This window comes from Aedes albopictus, chromosome 3 (genome assembly GCF_035046485.1).
Source record: "Aedes albopictus strain Foshan chromosome 3, AalbF5, whole genome shotgun sequence".
NCBI classification, from domain to species: domain Eukaryota; kingdom Metazoa; phylum Arthropoda; class Insecta; order Diptera; family Culicidae; genus Aedes; species Aedes albopictus.
In genome coordinates, this window is record NC_085138.1 from 98,223,008 (window position 1) to 98,247,263 (window position 24,256).

General features: G+C 40.2%; 1 protein-coding gene across 2 annotated transcripts in view; it reads right to left on the reverse strand.

Moving 5' to 3' along the window:
* Positions 1-287: 287 nt before the first annotated feature.
* LOC115256313 (protein ultraspiracle) overlaps positions 288-24,256 on the reverse strand; it is a 474,548-nt gene continuing 450,579 nt past the window's right edge. For both annotated transcript variants that reach the window (XM_062856938.1, XM_062856937.1), the window contains exons 2-7: positions 21,144-21,528; positions 14,020-14,221; positions 13,784-13,933; positions 1,324-1,494; positions 1,035-1,260; positions 288-962 (exon numbers count right to left, since the gene is read on the reverse strand). In XM_062856938.1, coding sequence (XP_062712922.1) covers positions 718-962; positions 1,035-1,260; positions 1,324-1,494; positions 13,784-13,933; positions 14,020-14,221; positions 21,144-21,528 — 1,379 coding nt within the window. In that variant the 3' untranslated portion in view covers positions 288-717. The remainder of the gene's footprint in view (positions 963-1,034; positions 1,261-1,323; positions 1,495-13,783; positions 13,934-14,019; positions 14,222-21,143; positions 21,529-24,256) is intronic.

Below are 24,256 nucleotides of genomic sequence, written 5' to 3' on the forward strand. Positions count from 1 at the left end.
TTGGAACAAGAAGGCGTGAAGCGCAGAGAGCATGATGGGCGGACCAGGTGGAGCTATTGGGCGTGACCGAGCATTAAGAGCGGCAGCCGCAAACAGAATATTGCGGATTACTATTGTTGACTGTGTATGTATATGTTATTATTCTAATTGCAATGTGCAAAGAAATGATTTAAATATAGTGTTCAAGCAACGCATGCTAAGGACGATCATTGTAATGTCGGTATACCAAGTTATAAACTATTATTTTGTATGGCTTTCTTTCAAAGGAATACTACCGACCCAGCCCATTAGATGTTCTATGTTTATCTATCTGCGAATAAAGTTAAACGTGTTTATTTCATCATCTTTTTTTGTATCAACAGTGTTTCTTTTTTGTAATCTTAGATCGATTTTTCATAAAATCTATTTGCACCATTTTCATTACTTTAAACTCATACTTTATATATATTAAAATAAATTTATCATTTAATAAGTTACTGAGTCCTACAACTTGCTTAAAACTTCATAGAATAAGGTTTTTAGGAAATGAGAAAATTCCTAAAATTCAAGCTTTCTACAGCCGCAGAAAGTAAAAGTCTACAGAAATATGTAGTAAATAAACATAATCGATAATGTGATGAGGAGAAGAATGCAGTGAACGTGTTTGATTTCATTTTCATTTTTTTTAGTTTGATTCGAACCACAAGTTAGCTTGTTTTATAGTTTAGGATGCTTTCCTTACATCGGCATATCGAGCATCTCGATGATAAAATTGTCCAAATGTTTATCACTGAGCAACCGTATAAAGTTCAGGTGATCGAGACACTTGAGGCTGATCGATCGCAGGGCCGGTAACCGCAGCAAAAGCTGTGCGAATCGACCATCCTCGGAGGGATGCTGTTGTTTGCAATGTTCGTCCAAACAGGCGTAGATTTTCTCCCGCATCCCGTCGATCTCCTTCTGGCACTTAAGCCCTCGAATGTCTGAGTACCCCCGGGGAAAAACGATCCGTTAAATTTCAAATGGAGCTGGTAAAACATACGTGAAATACTTACCGGGATTAAACAGTATGATCGCTTTGAGAACCCCAAGCTCAGCTCGGGTCACATCCAGTCTTTTCATTTTGATTCCGAGCTCACACAGAATGCGATCGAACAGCGTGTCAACCCCAGCCTGCTGGGCGCTGTTCCGGTGCAGGGTAAAATTTGGTCCTAAGCACATCAGTTGCGGCTGCCGAATCGATATCCGGCTACCATCGGGGGAGCGTTCCGTTTCGATGTACTGCAATTGATGAAAAATCTTGTTCTATGAAAATGATGAACATCTCAAAATATGGTATCTCACCTCCATACTCCGCCAAGCGACGGCCGCGATGAGCATCTCGTTCCAGCCACACCGCAGCAGCATGACCTGGTCGTCCCGATGGAGGTTGGTAAAGTGGGGCAACCGGCGGGCAAAGTCTATCAGCTGGTAGATTTGTTTGTTCACCATCTGGCAAAGGTGCGAAACGGCTCCCTGGAAATAAAGTAAGATGCATAGGGTAAAGAGTCGTTGGTCCCAAGATGAACTAGCCTAAGGCTAAAAATCTAAGTAAAGGCTAAAATTAAAAAAAAATGCATTTATCTCGAATTTATATCGGGAATCCTGTAGAATGTTCTCCTGAATTCACGCCGGAAATCCATTAACCCTCTAATACCCAAATTTTTGATTTTGTTCTAAATATCATTTTTCGTCATCTAAAATCGATTTAAACATGTTCTGGAAGATGATTTTTTTTAATTCTCGATTTCGTGAATTTCAGTTTTTGATTTTTCTAATTTTTATTTTAGAACATCCCCACATTTTTATATTTTTCCTGGAAGCCAATTTGGGGAACGGATTTTTTGAGACGAAAACATTTTGAGATTTTATGATTATTGTTAAAATATTATTTTAAATTTTTTTTCACAAAAAAAATTATTTTCCGTGTAATTTTAAGGAAAATAATTTTAGAGTGTATTCGATTCCCTTAAACTATTAAACAAAGATAGAATCATTTGGGAAAAATTTAAAATATGTTAATTGTAGCGATTCAATACAAAATAAACAATGACTTCTAAAAGGTGACTAAACCATCAGTTTTTCAATGATTTAAAAAAAAATGAAAATACGCTTTAAAATACTCCAAAAACCATATTGAGATATACAGAACAGTCCTAAATATCAGCCAAAAAATTTAAAAAATGATTTTCCACGAAACAAAAATATACCACGTCTAAAGGCGGGATTGGGTATTAGAGGGTTAAGATTCCATCATTATTTTTCTAAGGGATTTATATAGGGATTCCTTAATTAGTTTCTGCCAGAATTCTATTAGGGTTTTTCCCGGGATTCCTTCATTGATTCCTGTTGGAATACCGTACTGGATTATCTCACGGATTCCTCCCAAATGTCTTCCTGGATTTTATTGGGTCTCCCTTCATTGATTTTTCCTGAGTTATCTTTGGGAATTTCTCCTGAGATTTCTTCAGGGGTTCCTTTCGATATGTTTTTTTAGATTCCTTTAGGAATTCTTTGAAGAATTCATTCTGTGATTTTTTTAGAGTAAGGATTTTCAGACCGTTTAGCTTGCGGTGCACCTTTTGGGAATAAATCGCTTTGCAGTGCACATGTTCATTATTGATATAAAGTGCAATTTCAAATTCGTTAAAAAACTACTACACTGGGAAAAAAATCTTCATTCCAGCTATGTGCCCAAGACATGGATATTTGCATTGGGGATAAATAAATGCTTTCCATTAGTGCGACTCATACTTTTCAGGAAACACTATACATCTGCGCCTTATACAATTTGCAGCACATACTTTCCATGCGCTAATTTCCCTGCAATGGCGGGTATTAGTTGCATAAATTTCGAATGTGGTTTGGCACATGGATATTTGCCTACTTTTAGGCAAATACACTCAGCGGTGAAAAGTTTTTCCCACATTAATTATGAAACTGTCTTATAGATTACATGTATCTTATCTATTGAGGTATATTGAAAAAAAAAATACAATTGTTCGACTTGGAATATTTTCTTGCTAAATATCTTTGAAATTTTTTGGACAAAACCTTTCGAAATGCTGTGGGAGATTCTGAGCAGGCTAATGGAAAAAATAATGCAGGAGTTATAAAGCAGAAGGACAAGGATGAATTCCAGTACCAATACTGGATTTCTGGAGAAATTAGAGGCATTTTTTATCAAGATGGTTGAAAGATTCATGTAAATTCCTTCGTGGCGATCTGGTAAATTCGGAGGAAGATTCCTTTGAAAATAATAAACAAGTTATTTTTAGAATTATCGGTGAAATGATTGAAAGAGCAGTGACAGATTTCTTCTCCAGTGCTATGCAAAACATGAGAAACATAAAAAGCTTCTGATATCTTTTTAGCAAAGTTACTGAAGATACATTGAAGAATGCAGATTCCTTGTAGGATGTCTGTGAATATCCATCATGGCGAGTTCTTGGGGAAAAACATAATATTTGGTAGACTGCTTCCATAATTTTTCGTGAACACCCGAGGTGCTGAATTCCTTTATGAATTAAGACAACCTAGCCGGCGTGAAATATGGCAATATTATTCTCGGTCCCTTGCAGCGCCTTAAGATAGTTTTTCCATGGATCACTTGTTCTCATTTATTCGAATGATGATTTTTCATTAAACAGGCAATGAATGCGAAAAACTAGGTGGACTTTTTAAAGTGCAGCAGTGCACTTGTCATGTCTATGCGGTGCACCAAATGCACGATCTGAAAACCCCTGCTTTAGAGATTTATATCGGGATTCTTTTAGCGATTTATTCTGGGATTCGTCCATAGATTCCTTTAAGGATTTCTCTCGAAGAACAAAAAGAATTCTTTCAAATTTCTCGCAGGATTACTACAGGGGTTCTTTCCGAGATTTCTGCATTGATTTCTACCCGAGCAAAGTCCAACAACAAAATTACAGAAATCGAAAACTTGATTTGTATTCAGTAACAAATTGATACCACATTTTGATATAATTTTATCTTTATTTAATTTGATTACAAATTTTGTTTTCGGTTTGCTGTCATTTTGAATTAATGTAAATATTTAGTTTTTAAATATTTCAGTAAACTATGTAAAGTAATTCTAGGGATATAACATTAGTGTAATTATGTTATTGCATTTATGATTTGATATCGATCGAAAAACTCTACATTCAACGATTTTTCATTTTACTTGCGCTGATAACAAAAGCAGTTATCAATTTGCTATCATCGATAGCAGGAATTGTTTTCAATTTGCTGTCACAGGAACATTTTTCTGCTCTCATTTCTGATGTTTTAACCGTTAAAACGACCAAAACGACAACAATCTGAGTTATCAAAATTTGAAATATCACAACATCAAAATTAGTTTTCAATTTGCTATCAGACTTTGCAGATTTGCTTTGCTGAAGGATTGATTTGTTCCGGAATTTCACCAAGAATTCACTCATTAATATCCCACAATTGTTATATAAATTCCTTCCGGAATTCCTCCAGGACAGTAGCGTTTCGTAACCTCACTTTTTACCTGCTCTACGATCCAAAAACCAGTAATTCCGGCAAATTTATAAACAAAAACAGAGCGGAAACAAACAGAATCATCATTTTATGTCATTGTACACCGGTTAGAAACTTGATAGTTCATACACAATCGATATTTATACTTGTGGAACAGGTAGATTTGAGGTTAGGGAATCGCCACTGCCAGGAATTCTTTCAGGAATTGTTCCTGGGATTCCTTCGAGATTCTTTCAGTCACAATTCTGATTTTTTGGGGATTCCCCTCCAGTGATTCATTATAGCTGATTCATCCCGAGTTCTCTTTGCGCATTTCTTCATTAATTTCACTACATACTCCTTAAGGGATTTATCTAGGCATTCTTTCATTGATTTTTGCCAGATTTCTTTGAGGGTTTTATCACGGGATTCCTTTGTTTATTTATCTGGGGATTCCGTCCGAAATTCAATCCGAGATTCCTTTTAAGATTCCTCCATTCACAAATTTCCCAAAAACGTGCCTCTGGAGCCGACCTACTTACGGACTCTTCCTGGGTTGAGATTCCTTCAAAGATTTCTCTCGAGATTTCCTCCGGAATTTCTTCTGATTTTCTTCATTCACAGCAAGAAAATTTGAATATTATTCGTAACGTAAATTAAAAACCAATGTAATCTTTGGCCATGTAAACTCCTGCATAATCTATATTTCGACTAGATGTCATGTAAACGATCAGCAATCGATCTTGTTTATCATATTTTCAGTTTGAAAATAGAAAAACATTAGATTGCTCACATTTGTCTGTTAAAAAGAGAAAAATACATCATTCAACCTACAAGTTTACATGACTTAGCTGTAAAACTGGTTGCAGTGCAAATCAATATGGCGTCGTAGTAAACAAACCGGTCTCGGCACGGGCAGCTACTGAAAAGTGCAATTTCTGTCTACGATCCAAGTCCTTCGAGTAAGTTTTTGCGTTACTTGTGCTATTTTGATTCAAATACTAATGTTTAATACTGATTACCAGGAGATAATATACAGAAACCAGAGCGGAGGTATTTTCAGCAGCAGCGACAGATCGCCGAACCAAGTGTGGAAGTTTTTCCGGGTGCGAAACCAAATTGATTTGATTGCGGTCAATATGATGGAAATGCATGCCAACGAGGATTCAGGCGTTTTATGTTCTCTAGAATGATAAGCCATATAAAGTGCTCAAAATGTGATGGAAGGTTTAACCCTTTGGGGCTGGAGGGCTTACGGCAGCAGCTAGCGGCCGCTAGCGGCTACGGCAAGCGAGGTAACGGCAGCAATGGCGAAACAATCCGACTCCAAAAGGTTAAGCCATGTGTTTTACGATGTTCTAATTTGTACCAAACCATATAATGTTGGCGGTTGAATAAAATCTTTGTTTGTAAAATACCTAATTCTTTGCCATTTTCATTCCGAAAAACCCTAAAAATCAAGAGCATTGTGGCACCTGACAAGCATTTGTAAACTTCAAGCAAGAAATTGGTTTTACATGAGTACATAATGAAAGCATGCTACAAAATAGTGCGTCATGTAATAGTACAGCTAATGCCACGCTCCAATTATGTGCATGACATTCAATGCAATTGTACATTGGTTTTTCTAACTGTGTTGATTTGCTCCGGGATTTTTACAGGGTATCCTTCATTCAGAAATCTTTCCACGATTTTCAGGGATTCGTTTAGAGTTTTCTGCCGGAGTTCCTTCAGGAATTCCTCTTCATTTTTTTCTTTCGATTCCTCATGGAATTTCTGAACCTGGGCTTTCCCCAAATGGCTCCAAAGATTTCTCCTAGCATTCTTTCCAGAATACTTCTTAGGGGTTCTCTCTGGATTTTTAGTCTGGATTTCTCGAGCTAATTTCCCCAGGATTCCTGCGAGGATAACTTAAACACAGACAAACAGATGTAACTCTTAGAGGAAATTCATCAAAAACTTTTGCCCAGTGTCTTTTTTATGAGCACACTGCCACCTGTTGGTAGAACTGCGCGGAACACTGTCGGCCATAATGGATTTCGATTTGACGTTTGTCTAACATGCACATCGCTACACAAATCGCCTATAATTTCCGTTTGCATCATTCAGCAACGTGTACACGGGCAAACGTCAAAGCGATCGAACACTAGCTCCTCTGGTGGAATGATCGCGGAAATCGAATGAAATTTGAAATGATCCTTAAATGCATGTTCCAAGCCGTTTTGAAGAGTTTTACGTCTGTTTGTCTGTGACTTCATATAGAGGAGAAGATGAGTCTTTGAAAGAGAAGCAAGTCATGTATTAGGTAGCATATAAAGGGGCAAGAGAATGGCAAAAAATGATAAAAATGCAACACCATCTATGAATTATTTATTACTAAAAGATCTTGTACTGACTCCAGAACGTTACTACTGACGAAGATGGATCTTCTTTCTATTCCTTCTTATCAGTGAAGAAAATTGTCAGACAAAAGAGTCACAAAACACGCAACAAAGAAGGCGCGGCGATTACTCTTTATCCCAACTGGATAATGACATGATCGCGAAAATTTTTGTTGCAGACAAAACGGAAGCTGAATTTGTTGCTTACTTTTCAACTCGTGATTAATCAATTATTGCTAACCGAAAATCGAAGCTTTTTGATGATAGATCTTCAGCAGCGTTGCAGTGTTCACCGACTCGATGTAGGGGGATTAGGGGCATAATGGACACCCTAAGCAAATGAGTATGTTAGGCACGTATAGCAGACAAAAACTTAACATATTATCAGTTGGCTTACAATTTTAACTTGTTTCCTACGTATTTTAATCATTTACACCTGGTAGAATGTCATTATTGTGAAGAAATAATGAATTGAAAACCGTGTGTTTTTTGGGGCTGGCAGGAAAGGTACGGGGCGAAATGGACACCCATCGGGGCATAATGGACACCCCTGCATATTTTATGCTGTATCTTTGAGAATATCGACCAGTTGAGTAATGTGCCTACGGAGATCAATACCACAGATATAATTCTCCATCTTAGACGAGTTTACATAACTTCAAAGTTAATTAATTCATTTTTAGGCTAAAATAATCGGATTGAATTTTTTCAAACTCTCTAAAACGCCTAACAGAATGCAATATGCGTACATCCATTCGTAATTGCCAGTGTTCATTTTGCCCCGAATAGACTACAAAATTGAAATTGCTATTTTCAGTGTGTTCTGATCAAAAATATAATACTTCATCCATTGCTAAATCTACGTATACATGTAGATAAGTTAACAATTCACTTGTTTGTATGGTGTACACACTCAGTCACTCGTAATACCTTATTTGCTGCTGCTTCAATATTATAAGAAATCCACCATATAAAAAACATACCTCAATTTCTATGATATTTTGGTTATTTTAAAGGTATATAAATGGTACTTTTGAAAAATAGAACAATGACTTGTTCCTTTACACTTATGCATTAAAAAATTTACATAAAAGTCAACGGTTTCGGCAAAAACAGGGGTGTCCATTTCGGCCCGGGTGTCCATTATGCCCCTAATCCCCCTAACCGCTCGGAAATCGCAATGCATGGCTTAAAAATCCATAAACGCGTGGTGCACGATCATTATCCCATTCTGTTCAAGTTGGGACAAACATATGTCGCATTGGGTGGATTGTCGCAACAAATGCAAGTTGCGACATTGTCATTATTGTTGCGCGGTGGTTGAATTTTGATTCACTGCTTCTTATTGTCAACCATTAGAAGCAGGTTTTGTTCCAATTGGGTCGAAACGCCAGCAAGAGGATGAAGAAGAATATGAATAAGATAAGAATCAAGTCGTTTTGACTTTTCATTCGGACCATTGTGTTTTCCGAACTTCCGTGATTCGACCTTTTGTGTTTCGGGCCTGGGTTCATTCACAAATTTCATAACGCCAAAATTGGCCTTTTTTGATACTCTGAATGAAAACCCCCGCCGTACGAAGAATGAATCTTCATTCAATGCGTTACAGATCCGCAGAATCTGAATTTTGAATGATTTTACAACAGAATGATTTGACTGCCTTCAAATAAATAAAAATCATCCTGTTATAAAACTAAAATTTACACAATTTATGAATGATTTTTTGCTTGCGGTGTGTTGTGAATGATTATCTTTTTTTTTTTTTTTTTCAAAGTGATTACGGCGGTAGCAACACTGTGCTTATGTTCTACACCGCACCCTTTCCCTACATTTGCTTCTAGGAGCCTCTATTTTTGTTTCAACACACAGAAGTACGTAGGCGTGTGTGGCCCAAGTCGACACTGTTTGGCCTGCGTTGAACAAAAATAGTTTTACTAAAAGTTTCCCCTTTTTTCTTTTTGTCAATTGGTTTTTTTTGTAGTATGGTCCATGTATTTAGTTTAGGTTCTTGTTTTCCAGCTATTCGAAGTAGATCTCCAATAGTCAATAAGTCAATTAAGTCATTCTGATCTGTTCTATCATAGCAGCTTTAGTCTTTGCTTTATTGAAGTGTAGTTTTATTGGAAATATGCTGAATGTCGTTATTGAAAAGATACGTCTAGAACTGTGTCCTGCTAGTTGTTCCGTCATGCACATACGTCATGTCTTAATAATGCCTAGGAGATTAACGAAAACACGTATCTTCGGTCAGATGTCCACTGCGAAGGAAAATAGGTTTCTTTATTGTCAGTTGTTATGTAAGCCTCGCTTGAAGCACTGCCCGTGAGAACCCTGTCATCTGTACACCAACTAATCCGTATCTTCGTACACAGCTAAATACTGTACTGTCAACCGGCGAAAAGCCTACGAGTAAACATTAAAAAATGAATAATAATGCTGTCTAGCGCATTGTTTCCTATCGGCCATTATTGAAGTCTAGTCCCAACTGCAAGCTTTTTTCCAATCTTAGCGTCAATTGTCTTCTAGATACTTCTAGACAGATCCATCGAATCAGTTGAACCCGTATGTTAAAATATAGTCGATTCTGTGTCAAATTGTTTTCTTGATTTTTACTTCTCTGTGTTCACCTCTTGTGTCCTTAAAATGTCATCGGTCCAAAACCTACAGAAACATGTAACTGAACTTCTGATATTTTTTTTGTTGGTGTCATAACATCATCTAAGAGATAAACAAAAATTGCTTGTCAACTATTATGCATTCATCCCCCTACAAATACTATGAAAACTATTCAAATTCGTTCTGTCCTATCGGTCCTATCAAGATAAACTATGTCATTTTCTCATGCGTGGCCTAGAAATGTCAACCTAGTCATACAAAAGTAACGTTGTTCAATTAATAAAAAGCAGTCAGTTTTTTGTCCAGTCCAAACTGTCACGTCAAGTGTTCGCACGTTAGCTTCGAATCTATCAGCACAATTTAAGTGCTGCAAATCTCCTTCCCACTATTATTATACGAATCAAAATAAAATCTACTTTCGCGATTACTTTTACCCGCAATCGAAGATACGCGCGAGATAGTCGCCTAAGGAAACGAACCTGTTTTCAAAATTTCCATCACAGCGCTCTTTGATAGTTCTTCAAGAAAGGGTCAACACATGGCCGGGTGGTGTGATGAGTGCTGCGACTGCACGTGCTATTTGCACTGCGATCGAATTTCGACCATCACATAAGGCCTAGGAAAGTAGTCGCCATAATTGTGCTTTTCGTGCAACGCACAATAACTTTTCGGTTGATTTTAATTGCTTTATTTAAATAAAATATAATAAAGTATAACATTGTAGAAATTCGAAAAGGCGACTATGACATTAATAAATTACTAATCAAAATCAACCGAGAAACGTGGGAAATAGAGCCCAAACAACATTTTGAAGTCAGCTGGCTGTAAAAGGTTCCAAAACCAGTCACAAATCCTATAAAACCTTTATTAGGTTTTGTAACGATCATCAAAACCTTCTCAAATCCAACCGATTTCGAACTATTGCTTGGGAATAGACTCTACTGAGCCCTGGCGGTTCCTCCGTGTTTATCGAGCATGTCTGATGCATATGATCAGCCATACTCCATCTGCAGCAGCCGGTTCGTGATGAACCGTTGGAGGCGCATTAAAGTGTTAAAAAGGTGATATGTTTCACTAAAGAACACTACATTACAATAATCAAAATGAAACTCCTTCACTTTAATACCGTCAACCCCTGCGAACTTGGCCAGGGTGTTGTGAATGATTATCGTCACAAAACTATCGGAAAGCATTTACTGCCGTGCTTCATACCGAAAATCATTCAAGGGGCTGTCCATTTATTACGTAAGGGAAATTTTATGATTTTTCGACACCCCCTCTCCCCCTTGTAAGATGTTTTGTATGAGAACCAAAATATTTTTGTATGGCTCGTAAGATTTCTCAAACCCCCCCTCCCCCCATGAACCCTTACATAATTAATGGACAGCCCCCAACCACCAAACTAAAATCCCCGCAACCAAACGAATGAATCATCATTCAGTCATGTGATCAATCGTCAAAACGATCGAATGATTTTCAAAACAATAACGATGGAGTTTTGTTTATCTTCGGTATGACAGAAGTTTCGAAACTAGCTGCAAATATTTCTTGCTAATCCCATTATTGACGATCTTGCGCCAAATACGACGCACAGGCAAACAAAATTGTCCCACCAGAAAATATGCACACCGGTTTCAGCATACATTGGTTGATGTCGCCGCTACAGTTTTCCAGTAACGGAGCGTTATTTTGGGGTGGTGTTTCGACTAATCGGTTTGTTTATGCACTGCTTCCTTTGTTGTTGGATGTGTGAACATTGTGCTGTCAAAGATTGACCATTTGCACGATCGTCGCGAAATCCTTGCAAAGCTCAATACGAATATCATTCAATTGTTGGTTCCCCTTTTATTTTGCTGTTGGCGCGCTATTTGTACCCTCAAAAATGGTGGCAGTTGAAGTATTGTTTTTACTTTGTAGCGAAAAGTCTCGCGATAGAGGAAATATTGAGTGCCAAATACTCCTGTTGATCGCCTGTTGATTATTCTAACACTTTCCGGTAAATTCCTGTGGATTATTTTTTGGTACAATATTGATAATTGTTTCATTTTTTTATTCTTTCCAGAGAATCTCAGTGGGAAACCATTTCAAGTGGCACCAATTTATACAAGGAGGATTATGTCGTGGAAATGGCAGTGATGCTACAGTGTTTAACATTTAGAATTAGAGGTAGTAAAATAAAAAAAAACCAAACAATATTTGTAGTACACATTTTCTCATAAATTCTGGCAAAATCTAATATCACAATCGTTCCAACTAGTTTGAGTGAAAATCCTTGTGAAAATCACTTCATTGGATTATCTCTCAAATTAGTTGGAATGGTTGTGATATTAGTTTTTGCCAGAATGTTTAAAAATAATAATACAGAAGTGAAAAGCTCCCATATACACAATATTTGGTTTCGTAATTATTTTCATTTATTTTGCATCCGCTTTATTGGATGAGTTTTGAATGACCATCATCCTTTCCTATATTTGTTTTGACATTGAACTGTATGAGTATAATGCTAACTTTGAATGATTTTTATATTTCTTGTTTTGATTCTGTCAAATCGGCAATTGAATGACGGCCTTCTTCAAATCATCTTATATTAGGCATGGGGCTCGGATGAGGCAATTTTCATTCAATTGTTGGCGGGGATTTTTGTTCAGTGTACCCACCCACCCTTTTGTTACAGTGTTTGTATGGCGAAAAATTATTTTTGTTCGAGCTGTAACACTATTCTGGACACCCACCCACCCCCTCCAGCGTTATGATATTTGTGAACAAGCCCTTTTGTGATTCAGCCTTTCATGGCATTGGCGCTGTCCATAAACAACGTAGACTCATTTTTTGCCATCTCAGAAACCCATCCTCCCCCCTCGTAGACTTTCGACCATACGAAATTTGTAAAGCGTCAACTTTGGCCAGACTCCTAAGGTTGCCAGATGACGGCGAACTCGTTGTTGCCTCTCTAGAGGACTACTACAGGAGAACAGTAAAAGCAGCCATCAACGACGCATCCGAGAGCATCATTGGGTACGTGGAAAGGAATCGACGAAACGAGGAGTGCAGAGCGATTTTGGAGAAGAACGCAACATGGGCGGTAATGCTGCAGCAAGGAATCTGGTAGAACGTGGAACGTAACAAACGAGCGGAAACAACAGACCCGCCTCTTTCGGGGGAAAAAGCACCGCCTGGAAGAAACGGAGGGCAAGGAAATGGAACTGCTGTGCCGTTCCCATGAAACACAGAAGTTCTACCAGAAGCTCAACGCATACAGCCACGGCTTCGTGCCGCGAGTCGATATATGCAGGGATAAGGACGGAGGTCTGTTGACGGACGATTGTGAGGTGATCGAAAGGCACCTTCGATGAGCACCTAAATAGCGTGGAATACATAGACACGGGATACCACGACAACGGTGGGAACGATTACGCCAATGCAGCAGAGGACGGGAATGAGCCAACTCCCACGCTGAGCGAAGTTAAGGATGCTATCCATCAGCTCAAAATCGACAAAGCAGCTGGTAAGGATGATGTCGCAGCTGAACTCATCAAGATGGACCCAGAAAAGTTGGCCACCTGTCTGCACCGGTTTATAGTCAGGATCAGGGAACCGAACAGCTACCGGAGGGGTGCAAGGAAGGGGGAATCTGCCCCATTCGCAAGAAAGGCGACCATTTGGAAGGTGAGAACTTCAGAGCAATCACCATTTTGAATGCTGCCTATAAAGTGCTATTCCAGATCATCTACCGTCGTCTGTCATCTAAAACGAATGAGTTTGTGCGAAGTTATATAGCCGGCTTCATCGACGGCCGGTCGACAACGGATCTGATTCTTACCGTACGACACATTCTCCAGAAATGCCGTGAATACCAGGTCCCAACGCATCGCCTGTTCATCGACTTCAAAGCAGCATAAGACATTATCGACCGCACAGAGGTATGGAAAATCATGAATGAAAACGGCTTTCCTGGGAAGCTGACTAGACTGATTAATGCAACGATGGACGCTGTGCAAAACCGAGTAAGAGTTTCGGGTAAACTATCCAGTTCATCCGAATCTTTTCGGGAACTGCGACAAGGCGACGGACTCTTATGCCTAAATACTCTTCAATTCTAAATCATCTACGCTTATGATTATGCTCAATCTAGAAACGATGGTTCAAGCGGGAAGGACCCGACTGATATTCTCATGCAAATACAGAGAAGTTATCGAGATATTCCTGTTAAAATTTGCCCAAATCTTCCCTACAAGAGTAGATCAATAGATAGATCTTATTGACTTGAAGAAACGTACCTTATATTCCGGAGGAATCATCGAGTTGGACCCGACCCGGAGGTATGGGATCGCATTATCACCGCTTTTCTGTTCGCTCAACTGTTCAGCCTCATGGATTCGCTCGATAGTCACGTCCCGCACCGAACTGGTCGAATTGATCTCTTCACTCTAAAAAGCAAGAAAACAGAAAAAAAGAACGTAAATCGTAGATCGTGCAACATCGCCGTAATCGATCGGAAACCTCTTCCACTCACCTTAATGGAAAACTTGGAACTCCGTTGCCGCTCCTCCTGGACGGCTTCCCGCTTCATACCGCAGGCGAGACATTTCTGATACCGGCAGTACTGGCAGCGGTTTCTTTGGCGTTTGTCTATCGTGCAGTTCTTGTCCTCCCGGCAGGCATAGGACAAGTCTTTCCGTACCGTCCGCTTGAAAAATCCTTTGCATCCTTCGCAGCTGCGCGGCAGTAGAAAAAGGGGGAAAAAAGATGGGGAAAACGAGTGTTAGAATGCAAATGAGAACACAGCAGTGATTAATTTCCACCCAGTCTCGCGGATGCAAATTGCAATCTAACTCTGACTATAAGCAGCTAGGTGATCGCCGAACACTATGGGAACCGATTCCAAATGTCACGAGATTGCTCTGTGTGGGGAGAGCGACTATGCGGGCAGTAATTAATTATGACCGGTGCAGTGTCGAGGGGCTACGGAGCATCTACAAGTCGTGAGTTCTATTAATAATAATCAAAATTATTGTGGTCGATTTGCTGCACTCCAGGCGTGACCTACGGTAATCTGATGTTGAAAACTAAGTTAGTAATACCTAGTCATCGAACGTGATATAATTTCTTGGCGCTGTTTGCAAAGGTGCGGTTATAGTTTGCGTTTGGACGGTTGTCTATGCTGAACATTTGAAGAACTTCACAATGTATTTGACAGAATTTCGTCCCTTTACTAAGTTAGTCTCTAAAAATTTCAGAGCTTTAAACCAAAAAATATTGTTGCCAAAAATGCAGTTCAATGAATAGGAAATATGCTAAAACATCTTTCAGTACCCCTGCTCATTTTAGGAATTCGGTCAAGCTGGAGCCAGAAGCAGAAACCTGTTCTAAACTTTTTTTTTGAGATTTTTATTCAAAACGTCTAAATGCTTCTGCTCTGAGTTTAGATCCTTAAGTCTCCGGGTGTAACAGTAACTACTATTCTTATACAAAGCTACGATTTGTACTCTATCATATCCAGTAAGTTTTCTGAAAGTTCAATACACAGTATCAGATCAGTCGGGATATCATAGGTCATCCAAACTATTCTTGAGTTTAGATCCTAAAGTCCTCGGGTGTAAAGGTAACTTCTTTCATTATACAAAGCTACGATTTGTATTCTATCATGTCCAGTAAGTCTTCTTAAAGTTCAATAGACAGTATCAGATTAGCCGGGATATCCTAGGTCATCCAAATTGTTCTTGAGTTTAGATCCTAAAGTCTATGGGTGTAATGCTAACTTCTTTCATTATACAAAGCTACGATTTGTATTCTATCATGTCCAATAAGTCTCCTGAAAGTTCAATAGAAAGTATCAGATTAGCCGGGATATCCTAGGTCATCCAAACTGTTCTTGAGTTTAGATCCTAAAGTATATGGGTGTAATGCTAACTTCTTTCATTATACAAAGCTACGATTTGTATTCTATCATGTCCAATAAGTCTTCTGAAAGTTCAACAGACAGTATCTGATTAGCCGGGATATGCTAGGTCATCCAAACTGTTCTTGAGTTTAGATCCTAAAGTCTATGGGTGTAACGCTAACTTCTGTCATTATACAAAGCTATGATTTGTATTCTATCATGTCCAATAAGTCTCCTGAAAGTTCAATAGACAGTATCAGATTAGCCGGGATATCCTAGGTCATCGAAACTGTTCTTGAGTTTAGATCCTAAAGTCTACGGGTGTAACGGTAACTTCTTTCATTATACAAAGCTACGATTTGTATTTTATCATGTCCAGTAAGTCTTCTGAAAGTTCAATAGACAGACAGTGTCAGATCTGTTGGGATATCCTAGATTATCCAAACTGTACTTGAGAATACATTCTAAAGTCTATGGGTGTAACGGTAACTTTTAGCATTATACAAAGCTACGATATGTAATCTATCATATCTTTTTTTTTTTTTTTTTTTTTCATAGTGATTACGGCGGTAGCACACTGTGCTTATGTTCTAACACCGCACCCTTTCCCTACGTTTGCTTCTATGAGCCTCTATTTTTGTTTCAACACACAGAAGTACGTAGGCATATCGTGGCCCAAGTCGACACTGTTTTGGCCTGCGTTGAACAAAAATAGTTATAATAAAAGTTTCCCTTTTTTTCTTTTTGTCAAATGGTTTTTTTTAGTATGGTCCATGTATTTAGTTAGGTTCTTGTCAATTTGTCAGTTATTCGAAGTAGATTCCCAAGGTAATAGTCAATTAAGTCATTCTAATCTGTTCTATCATACCAGTTTTAGTCATTGCTTTATTGAAGTATAGTTTTATTGGAAATATGCTGAATGTCGTTATTAAAAAGAGACGTATGGAACTGTGTCCTGGTAGTTGTTGCGTCATGCACATACGTCATGTCTTAATAATGCCTAGGAGATTAACAAAAACACGTGTGTTCGGTCAGTAGAAAGTCAAGGAAAATATGTTTCTTTATTGTCAGTTGTTATGTAAGCCTCGCTTGAAGCACTTCCCGTGAGAACCCTGTCATCTGTACACCGACTAATCCGTATCTTCGTACTCAGCTAAATACCGTACTGTCAACCGTCGAAAAGCCTACGGGTAAATATTTAAAAAAATGAATGATAATGCTGTCTAGCGCATTGTTTTCTATTGGCCACTATTTTAGTCTAGTCCCAACTGCAAGCTATTCCAATCTTAGCATCAATTGTCTTCTAGATACTTCTAGATAGATTCATCGAATCAGTCGAACCCGTATGTTAAAATATAGTCGATTCTTTGTCAAATTGTTTTCTTGATTTCTACTTCTCTGTGTTCATCTCTTGTGTCCTTAAATTGTCATCGGTGAAAAACCCACAGAAACATGTAACTGAACTCCTGATATTTTTCTGTTGGTGTCATAACACTATCTAAGAAAAGAACAAAAATACGCAAAGTTGGTCAGTTGATTGTAATAAAACAAAAATTGCTTGTCAACTATTATGTATTCATCCCCCTACAAATACTATGAAAAATATTCAAATTCGTTCTATCCTATCGGTCCTACCTCGATAAACCATGTCATTTTCTCATGCGTGGCCTAGAAATGTCAACCTAGTCATACAAAAGTAACGTTGTTCAGTTAATAAAAAGCAGTCAGCTTTTGTCCAAAATGTCACGTCGAACGCATTGATGTCAACAATGCGTTTAAATGTTCGCACGTTAGCTTCGAATCTATCAGCACAATTAAGTGCTGCAAATCTCCTTCCCACTATCAATTCGTCGGTTGATTTTAATTGCATTATTTAAAGAAAATATGACCAACTAACATGGTAAAAAATCGAAAAAGCGACTATGACATTAATGAATTACTAATCAAAATCAATCGAGAAACGTGGGAAATAGAGCCCAAACAACATTTTAAAGTCAGCTGGCTGTTAAAGGTTCCAAAACCTGTCACAAATCCTATAATACTTTTATTCGGATTTGTAACGATCATCAAAACCTTCTCAAATCCAACCGACTTGGAACTGTTGCTTGGGAATAGACTCTACTGAGCCCTGGCGGTTCCTCCGTGTTTATCGAGCATGTCTGATGCATATGATCAGCCATACTCCATCTGCAGCAGCCGGTTCGTGATGAACCGTTGGAGGCGCATTAAAGTGTTAAAAAGGTGATATGTTTCACTAAAGAACACTACATTACAATAATCAAAATGAAACTCCTTCACTTTAATACCGTCAACCCCTGCGAACTTGGCCAGGGACGATATGTAATCTATCATATCCAATCAATTTTCTGATTGTTCAATCGACGTCATCAGTTCAGCTGATGTCATCCAAACTATTATTGTGTTTAAAATCTAGTGTCTACAGCAATTGAAGTTTCTGTTTTGGCTATATAGAGTTACACAGCATTACGAATCGTAACTTGATGCTATATAACATTACCGTAGCCGTCAAATGTATTTTGGGATATCTCTGAGTTTCACATAAGTTCACGGATCTGGGTTGGTTAGACTAACTGGCTAACACTGCTTATACCAACAGGGTTTTTGTAACGTAAAGTATCGACAGGCAAAAAAAAAAAATGTGGAACTATTTTTTTTGCACATTTATATCTCAGTCAGTAGTTAGTGACCAAGTTTCAATCTTTTTATGTTATCGGAATCCTACAATGTCTTAGAAAGGTGTAGTAAAAACTGATGGAACCGGTGAGAACCAGGCGAATCATTCATTCCACATTTTTAATTTCTTCCAGTTCCGTTTTGTTCCCAGATTGGTTATAAGTGCCATGTCTTTTTAGCGAGTTCTCTCGTTACATCGACAAGATAGCAACATTCTGTCTTCGGCAAAGTTGTTCAGAATAAAAACCACTTTCTGGTGATGGATTTCATAGTTCCGAATTTCACCACCACGTGGCGCTAGTGCACCTAGTAACTCCAACATGCCAACAGTTTCAAAGATTTTTCCGGTATTTCAGAAGTACATCTTCTCCGAGTTTATCTTTGAATTTTTCGCCAGATTCCTCCAGTAGTTTCTCTGGGAACTTCTTTTAAAAGTTTGCATACTTCTAGGGAGTCCTAATGAAGAGTATAAGAGGGTCGCAGAGAGGCTTATTTCATGGGTTCCGGTGGAATTTCAGGGAGTTTTAGAGAGTTTGAAAAGAGTTTTTGGAGGTTCCATGAAACATACATAAGTTTCTTGGAACATGTCCATAAGCTTTCAGGGGGCTCAGGGGGTTCCAGAGGATTTTTAAAGAAGTTTCTAGGGCAGTTTCAACGAGGTTATCGGCTTTACGGGTTTCAGATGTTTTTAGGAAATTTCAAGGTTTCAGTTTGAGTGCGTTTAAGGAAATTTCAGTGTTTTTATTTGTGTTTTTATTAACGTGTAAATTTCAGTTGTGTTGAGAGAGTTTCAGGGACGTTTAAGGACAAACGTCTTAACATCCCGCTTCAACAGTGCATCCAAACTTCAAACGCACAAATCTCAAAAAGCAAGCTTCACACAACAAAGAATTTTATTATTCTGTTCTTGCTCACTTATAATAAGCTTAAAATAAAAAGATCAGGTGCGCTGGTTTTGTTTACGAAGAGATTTGTGCCCTTGAAATCGTGAGTAGGTACCAAAGTCGGCCATTGTGGCGGCCATTTTGGGATTCTAACAAGTCTGTCCTTAAGAGGATCTGAGAAGTATCCAGAAGTGTTTTAGGGGTGTTTCGAAGGGTTCCAGATTATCGAGGGTATTAAAGCTAATCTTAAGGAGTTTCAGGGGGTCAGATGGTTTGATAGAGTATATCAGAGCGTTTACGGGGTCAGAAGAAATTCAGTGGGTCTCAGGGGCGCTTCAGGTTTTTTAATAGGGTTTCATGAGGTTCCATGGAGTGTCAGTGTTTCAGGGAGTCTCAAGGGTTTCAGGGAATAACAGGAGGGTTTAGGGTGAAATAGAGGGTTTCAGATGTATTTTAGCGTTGAAGGAGGTTTTAGGTACGATTTGGAAGTCCTAAAACGCTCTGAAATACCCATGAAACCTTCTTCTTTCGGGCTTTCTGAAAACTCAGGAAACCCTTTTGGCGGAGTCTCAAATATTCAGGAAAATCTTCTTTGATAAATTTCGGGAGATACTCCAAATGAAATTGCAAGGGGAACTTGAGGAGAAATCCCAAGAGAACCTTTATAACAATATTTAAATACCTCACGAAAACTTCTAGACAAGATTTTTTTTATGGAATTACTGGAGAAACTCCTGGAGTAATCCCGTGAGGGTTTCTAGGAACGAGTCCGCAAAAAAAACCTCTGAAAAACATGCTGAAATGAACTGCTGTAGAAAACCCATGAAAAACTTCAGAAATATCTTGGGAGGAACTTTAGTGGAGATGCCAGGAATAACTCCTGTGGAAATTTTGGGAGAAATCCAGAGAAGAACTTTTGAGAAAAAAAAATTGCGGAAAAAATTCAAGAAGAATCCCGGAAGAAACTCTAAGAGAAACACCGCGACAACACCTAAGAAATAGTATGGGAGAAGCTTCTATAGAAATCCTAGGAAAAATCCCATGGAAATTTCTTGGAGATCATGTTGGGAGAAATCGCGCGAGGACTATACCTATAAAAGTAGGAGGAAATCGTGCAAGATCTCTGCGAGAACCTTCAGGCAAAATCAGTCGGCATTCAGATATCCTGAAAGGTATTCACGGAGGAATTGTGGAGAGAATTGTTGAAATCTTCAGGAAATGCCGGAAGGAATCTGGCACAACCTCTGAGAGGATCTTAATGCGTAATACATAGGAAAATGCCGTGAAAGGAAGAACCCCTTTGAGAAATTTATATGGAAAGCCTATGAAGTAGGTATTTCTATAAGAGTTCCAGAAATAGTCCCTGATAAAATTAATGGAGAAATCCTTGTGGGAAATTAAACTCCCAGTTTCATCCACGTCCACCTAAAATTTACAGCATCTTCTCGGAGTTGTGGGCTTACCTGAAATGCCTGTTTGATTTGTGAGCTCTCGTGTTGTACCTCCAGTATGAATATACAGATTTTTCTTAATTAAACATGTTTTCCGAATAACCATCCAGATAAATATGCAAATTCTTCGCGGAACCACAAAGTTTCAGCAAGGAACTGCAGCACAACACGTAAAAGATTTGTTTTGACAGTTAAAGCATACTGAAAATTTACAATGTATAGGATGACGTAAGAACAAAATTCAATTCAGAAACAATTTGCCACAACTCATAGGGGCACTTGCCCTACTCCCCATTACTCGATCATCACATTCTCTGTGAGCCCTCATAAAACCGCTTGATTCTGAAGCGTGCTGATCTTTGCTGATCCTGCTGGCTATGCATCATTCTCTCGCCTAACGCCAACCCGGAGCGTTAAAAGCAAATGTCGAGGTCAGCTGAATAATTTTCGCGATCTTTTCCCCGGGAATGCCCTAGCCTAGCACAACCGCGCGCTCGTAGTGATGGATGTGTAGCAGTAGAACACGAAGATCATAAATAGCAAGCGCGATTTCTAATGGTGCGCGGTCCTTCCCTTTACGTCTACCCTTTTCTCTTGCAAATCCGAACCTCTCGCTTGAGGGCGTTCGAGATGTGATCACAATTTGCATCTAATTAGACGAGCGCGTCTGCTGCTTCCATCAGCCAGCAGAGCCATGCACAAGCAGTAAGGAAATCGAACGACCTACCTATAAACACCGTAATGCTTTCCACTGGCCCGATCGCCACAGATCGAGCACAGATGCTTGGAACCGCTGAGCGGGTGATTTGGCGGATACTGTTGGCTCATGTTGGTGGGGGTAGTGGGTGTCCCTCCCCCACCTCCACCTCCGCCGCCGCCGCCGCCAGAATTTTGCTGCTGACTGTTGAGACTGTTGTTGACATTCTGCTGTTGCTGTTGAAGGGCTGCCGCGACCTGCTGGTTGAACGTACCGGGACTGGCCGGGCCGCAGTTGTTGCCCGGCGAGAACGGGCCCACACTTCCGTTGAGGAGCGATATGTCCGGTTTGAGATCGGGTTTCATGTCTTGGGGCGACAGAGGACCCATGTGACCAACGAGGGCGGCATCGAAACCTGCGAATGGGAAGAAGGGAGACGTATTTCGATTAGATATTTAACTATAAGTACCGTTGGGAAGCAGGGATGGGAACACTCATTTTCAAAGAGTTACACTCACTTGCTATTTTCTCAGCTCAGAAGCGTGCTATCAAGAAACGATGTATAGACGACTTTTGCCTTGTGGTTTTGTCTAAAAGTTTGCGAATAGAGTAGAGGTCGCACACGAATCCCAAAGTCGTGACAGAGCTGTGAAAGGGACTCTCCACGAGGTGAGTGTAATTTACATTCACCTCGTGGAAAGTTGCCTTTGCCGCTCCCTCACGACTTCGGTATGCGTGTGCGACCCCTAATCTATTCGGCAAAGTTTTAGACAAATCAACAAGGCAAAAGTCGTCCATACATCGTTTTTTGATTGCATGCTTCTGAGTTGAGGGAATAGCAAATGAGTGTAACTCTTTGCAAGTGAATGTTTCCATCCTTGTTGGGAACGATTGTTGTATGTTACGAATGCTGGCATTATGCTGCACAGTATTAAGGGGAAGCGTTAATTTAATGTAGTATTCAAAGAGTTTGGTCCTTGTATAGATTTAGGTCAACTAGGTCAAGTGATCCTTAACCGGATACAGGAGAAGATTGGCGCAACTCTCTGGCGGCATCAAGCCGGATTCCGTGCCGGACGATCCTGTGTGGACCATATTGTCACGCTCCGTATCATCCTGGAGTAAATCAATGAATTTCAAGAATCTATCTACCTGATGTACATTTATTACGAAAAAGCTTTTGACAGTCTCAATAACGAAAACATGTGGGAAGCCCTCAGGCGGCAGGGTGTCCCTGAGAAAATCGTCGGCATCATTGAAGTACAGTACAGGACATTTTCGTGCTGAGTACTGCACAACGGTGTGTTGTCCGATCCCATCCGGGTCGTTGATGGAGTGAGGCAAGGATGCATACTATCACCGCTACTGTTCCTCATCGTAATTGACGAGATCCTGGTAGGTGTGATTGACCATGAACCAAATCGTGGATTGCTGTGGAAGCCCATTACTATGGAGCACCTGAATGACTTCGAAATGGCTGGTGGCGTTGCTCTTCTAGCTCAACGGCGCTCTGGTATGCAGAGCAAGCTCGATGATCTTGCCAATCGCTCCAAGGCGGCAGGTCTTACCATCAACGTCAACAAGACCAAATCGTTGGATATAAACACGGTCAACCCTTCCAGCTTTAGGGTAGCTGGGCAATCAGTGGAGAATGTTGAAAGCTTCCAATATCTTGGTAGCCAAATGGCGGCCGATGGCGGCACCAAGATCGACATAGGTGCACGGATCAAGAAGCTGAGGGCTGCTTTTGCGAGTTTAAGAAATGTATGGAAAAACAACCAGATCAGTCGACTCACCAGAATCCGAGTTTTCAACTCGAACGTGAAATCTATGCTGCTATACGCTAGTGAAACTTGGTGTGTTTCCGCGGAGAACACTCAACAGCTGCTGCAGGTCGTCATCAATAGATGCCTGCGGTATATAATTTGTGCATGGTGGCCTCACAATTGGATCTCCAACGTCGATGTCATCAAAAGCCGATAGCGACAGAAATTCGGGAGCGAAAGTGAAGGTGGGTCGGCCACACTCTACGCAGGGTCGGAAACGAAATTTGCAAGCAAGCGTTAGACTGGAACCCAGCAGGACATCGCAGCAGAGTCAGACCCAGAGGCCCAGAGGAAGAGCGAAACGAACGACGGGTGGTGTTCGCCGCTGCAAAAGCCGCGCGTAAGACCGATATAAGAGCAAGCAAAAAGGCCTGCTTTGAGGGTCTCTGTCAGAGTGCCAATACGAACCCGTGGGGTGACGCCTACAGGATCGTTATGGCCAAGACGAGAGGTGTGATGGCTCCAGTGTCGCGAAGCATCAGCGTACAAGTCACAAAAAAGCTGATAAACACCAAGCTTGTATCACCCTGTCTCTGCGGTTTCTGATTCGCTCTCTCTCTCTCTCTACAGTCGCTAACACCAGAAAAGACAGAATCCCATCATAGTCACCCGGTCACCCTTGTTTTGCTACAATCATCCTGACTTGGATACGGCTCATGTGAGTGTCATGACTCTCTCCGTCGCCTCAAGCAGATGCACGCGCAACAGCATGTAAAACTATGCATGTGTATTATCACAAGCACGGTACTACGTCATAAATCCTATTCGTTTTGCATAGCTCAGTTTAAACGCACACATTGAGCGCACCACGCAGTTCGCCCTGGCTACGGCAAACGCTCTCACTTCGCCCGATATGCATCGTTGCTCAGAGAGATTGATTCTCTCGCAACCCGCCTGAAGCATACTCAGCAACTGCTATCGCTGCAAAGCTGCGAAGGGTGGAACACACAACATGTTTGTCATTCCAGGCGTGACATGCTAGCTGGTTCGTATCACCTTGGGAAGGGTGACTCCAGAAAGCGGTTCAAGTGATTGTCTCGTGATGGTCGCGATTATTCGCAAGACTGGATGGCTCCTACAGAGCAATCTCCAGAGATGTTGGAGGGGATCATTGGAGGACTTTTTCCGCGTCATGATCCTAGTCCTTGGCCCCCTTTCGTAGGACAGCCGGGGACTGGGCCTGGCGATGAGGAGCGGGTCACCGATGTGGAACTTGCGGGGATAGCTAAGTCCCTTAGCGTAGGTAAGGCCCCAGGTCCGGACGGAGTTCCGAACCTGGCCTTAAAAGTAGCTATTGCAGAGGCTCCCGAGATGTTC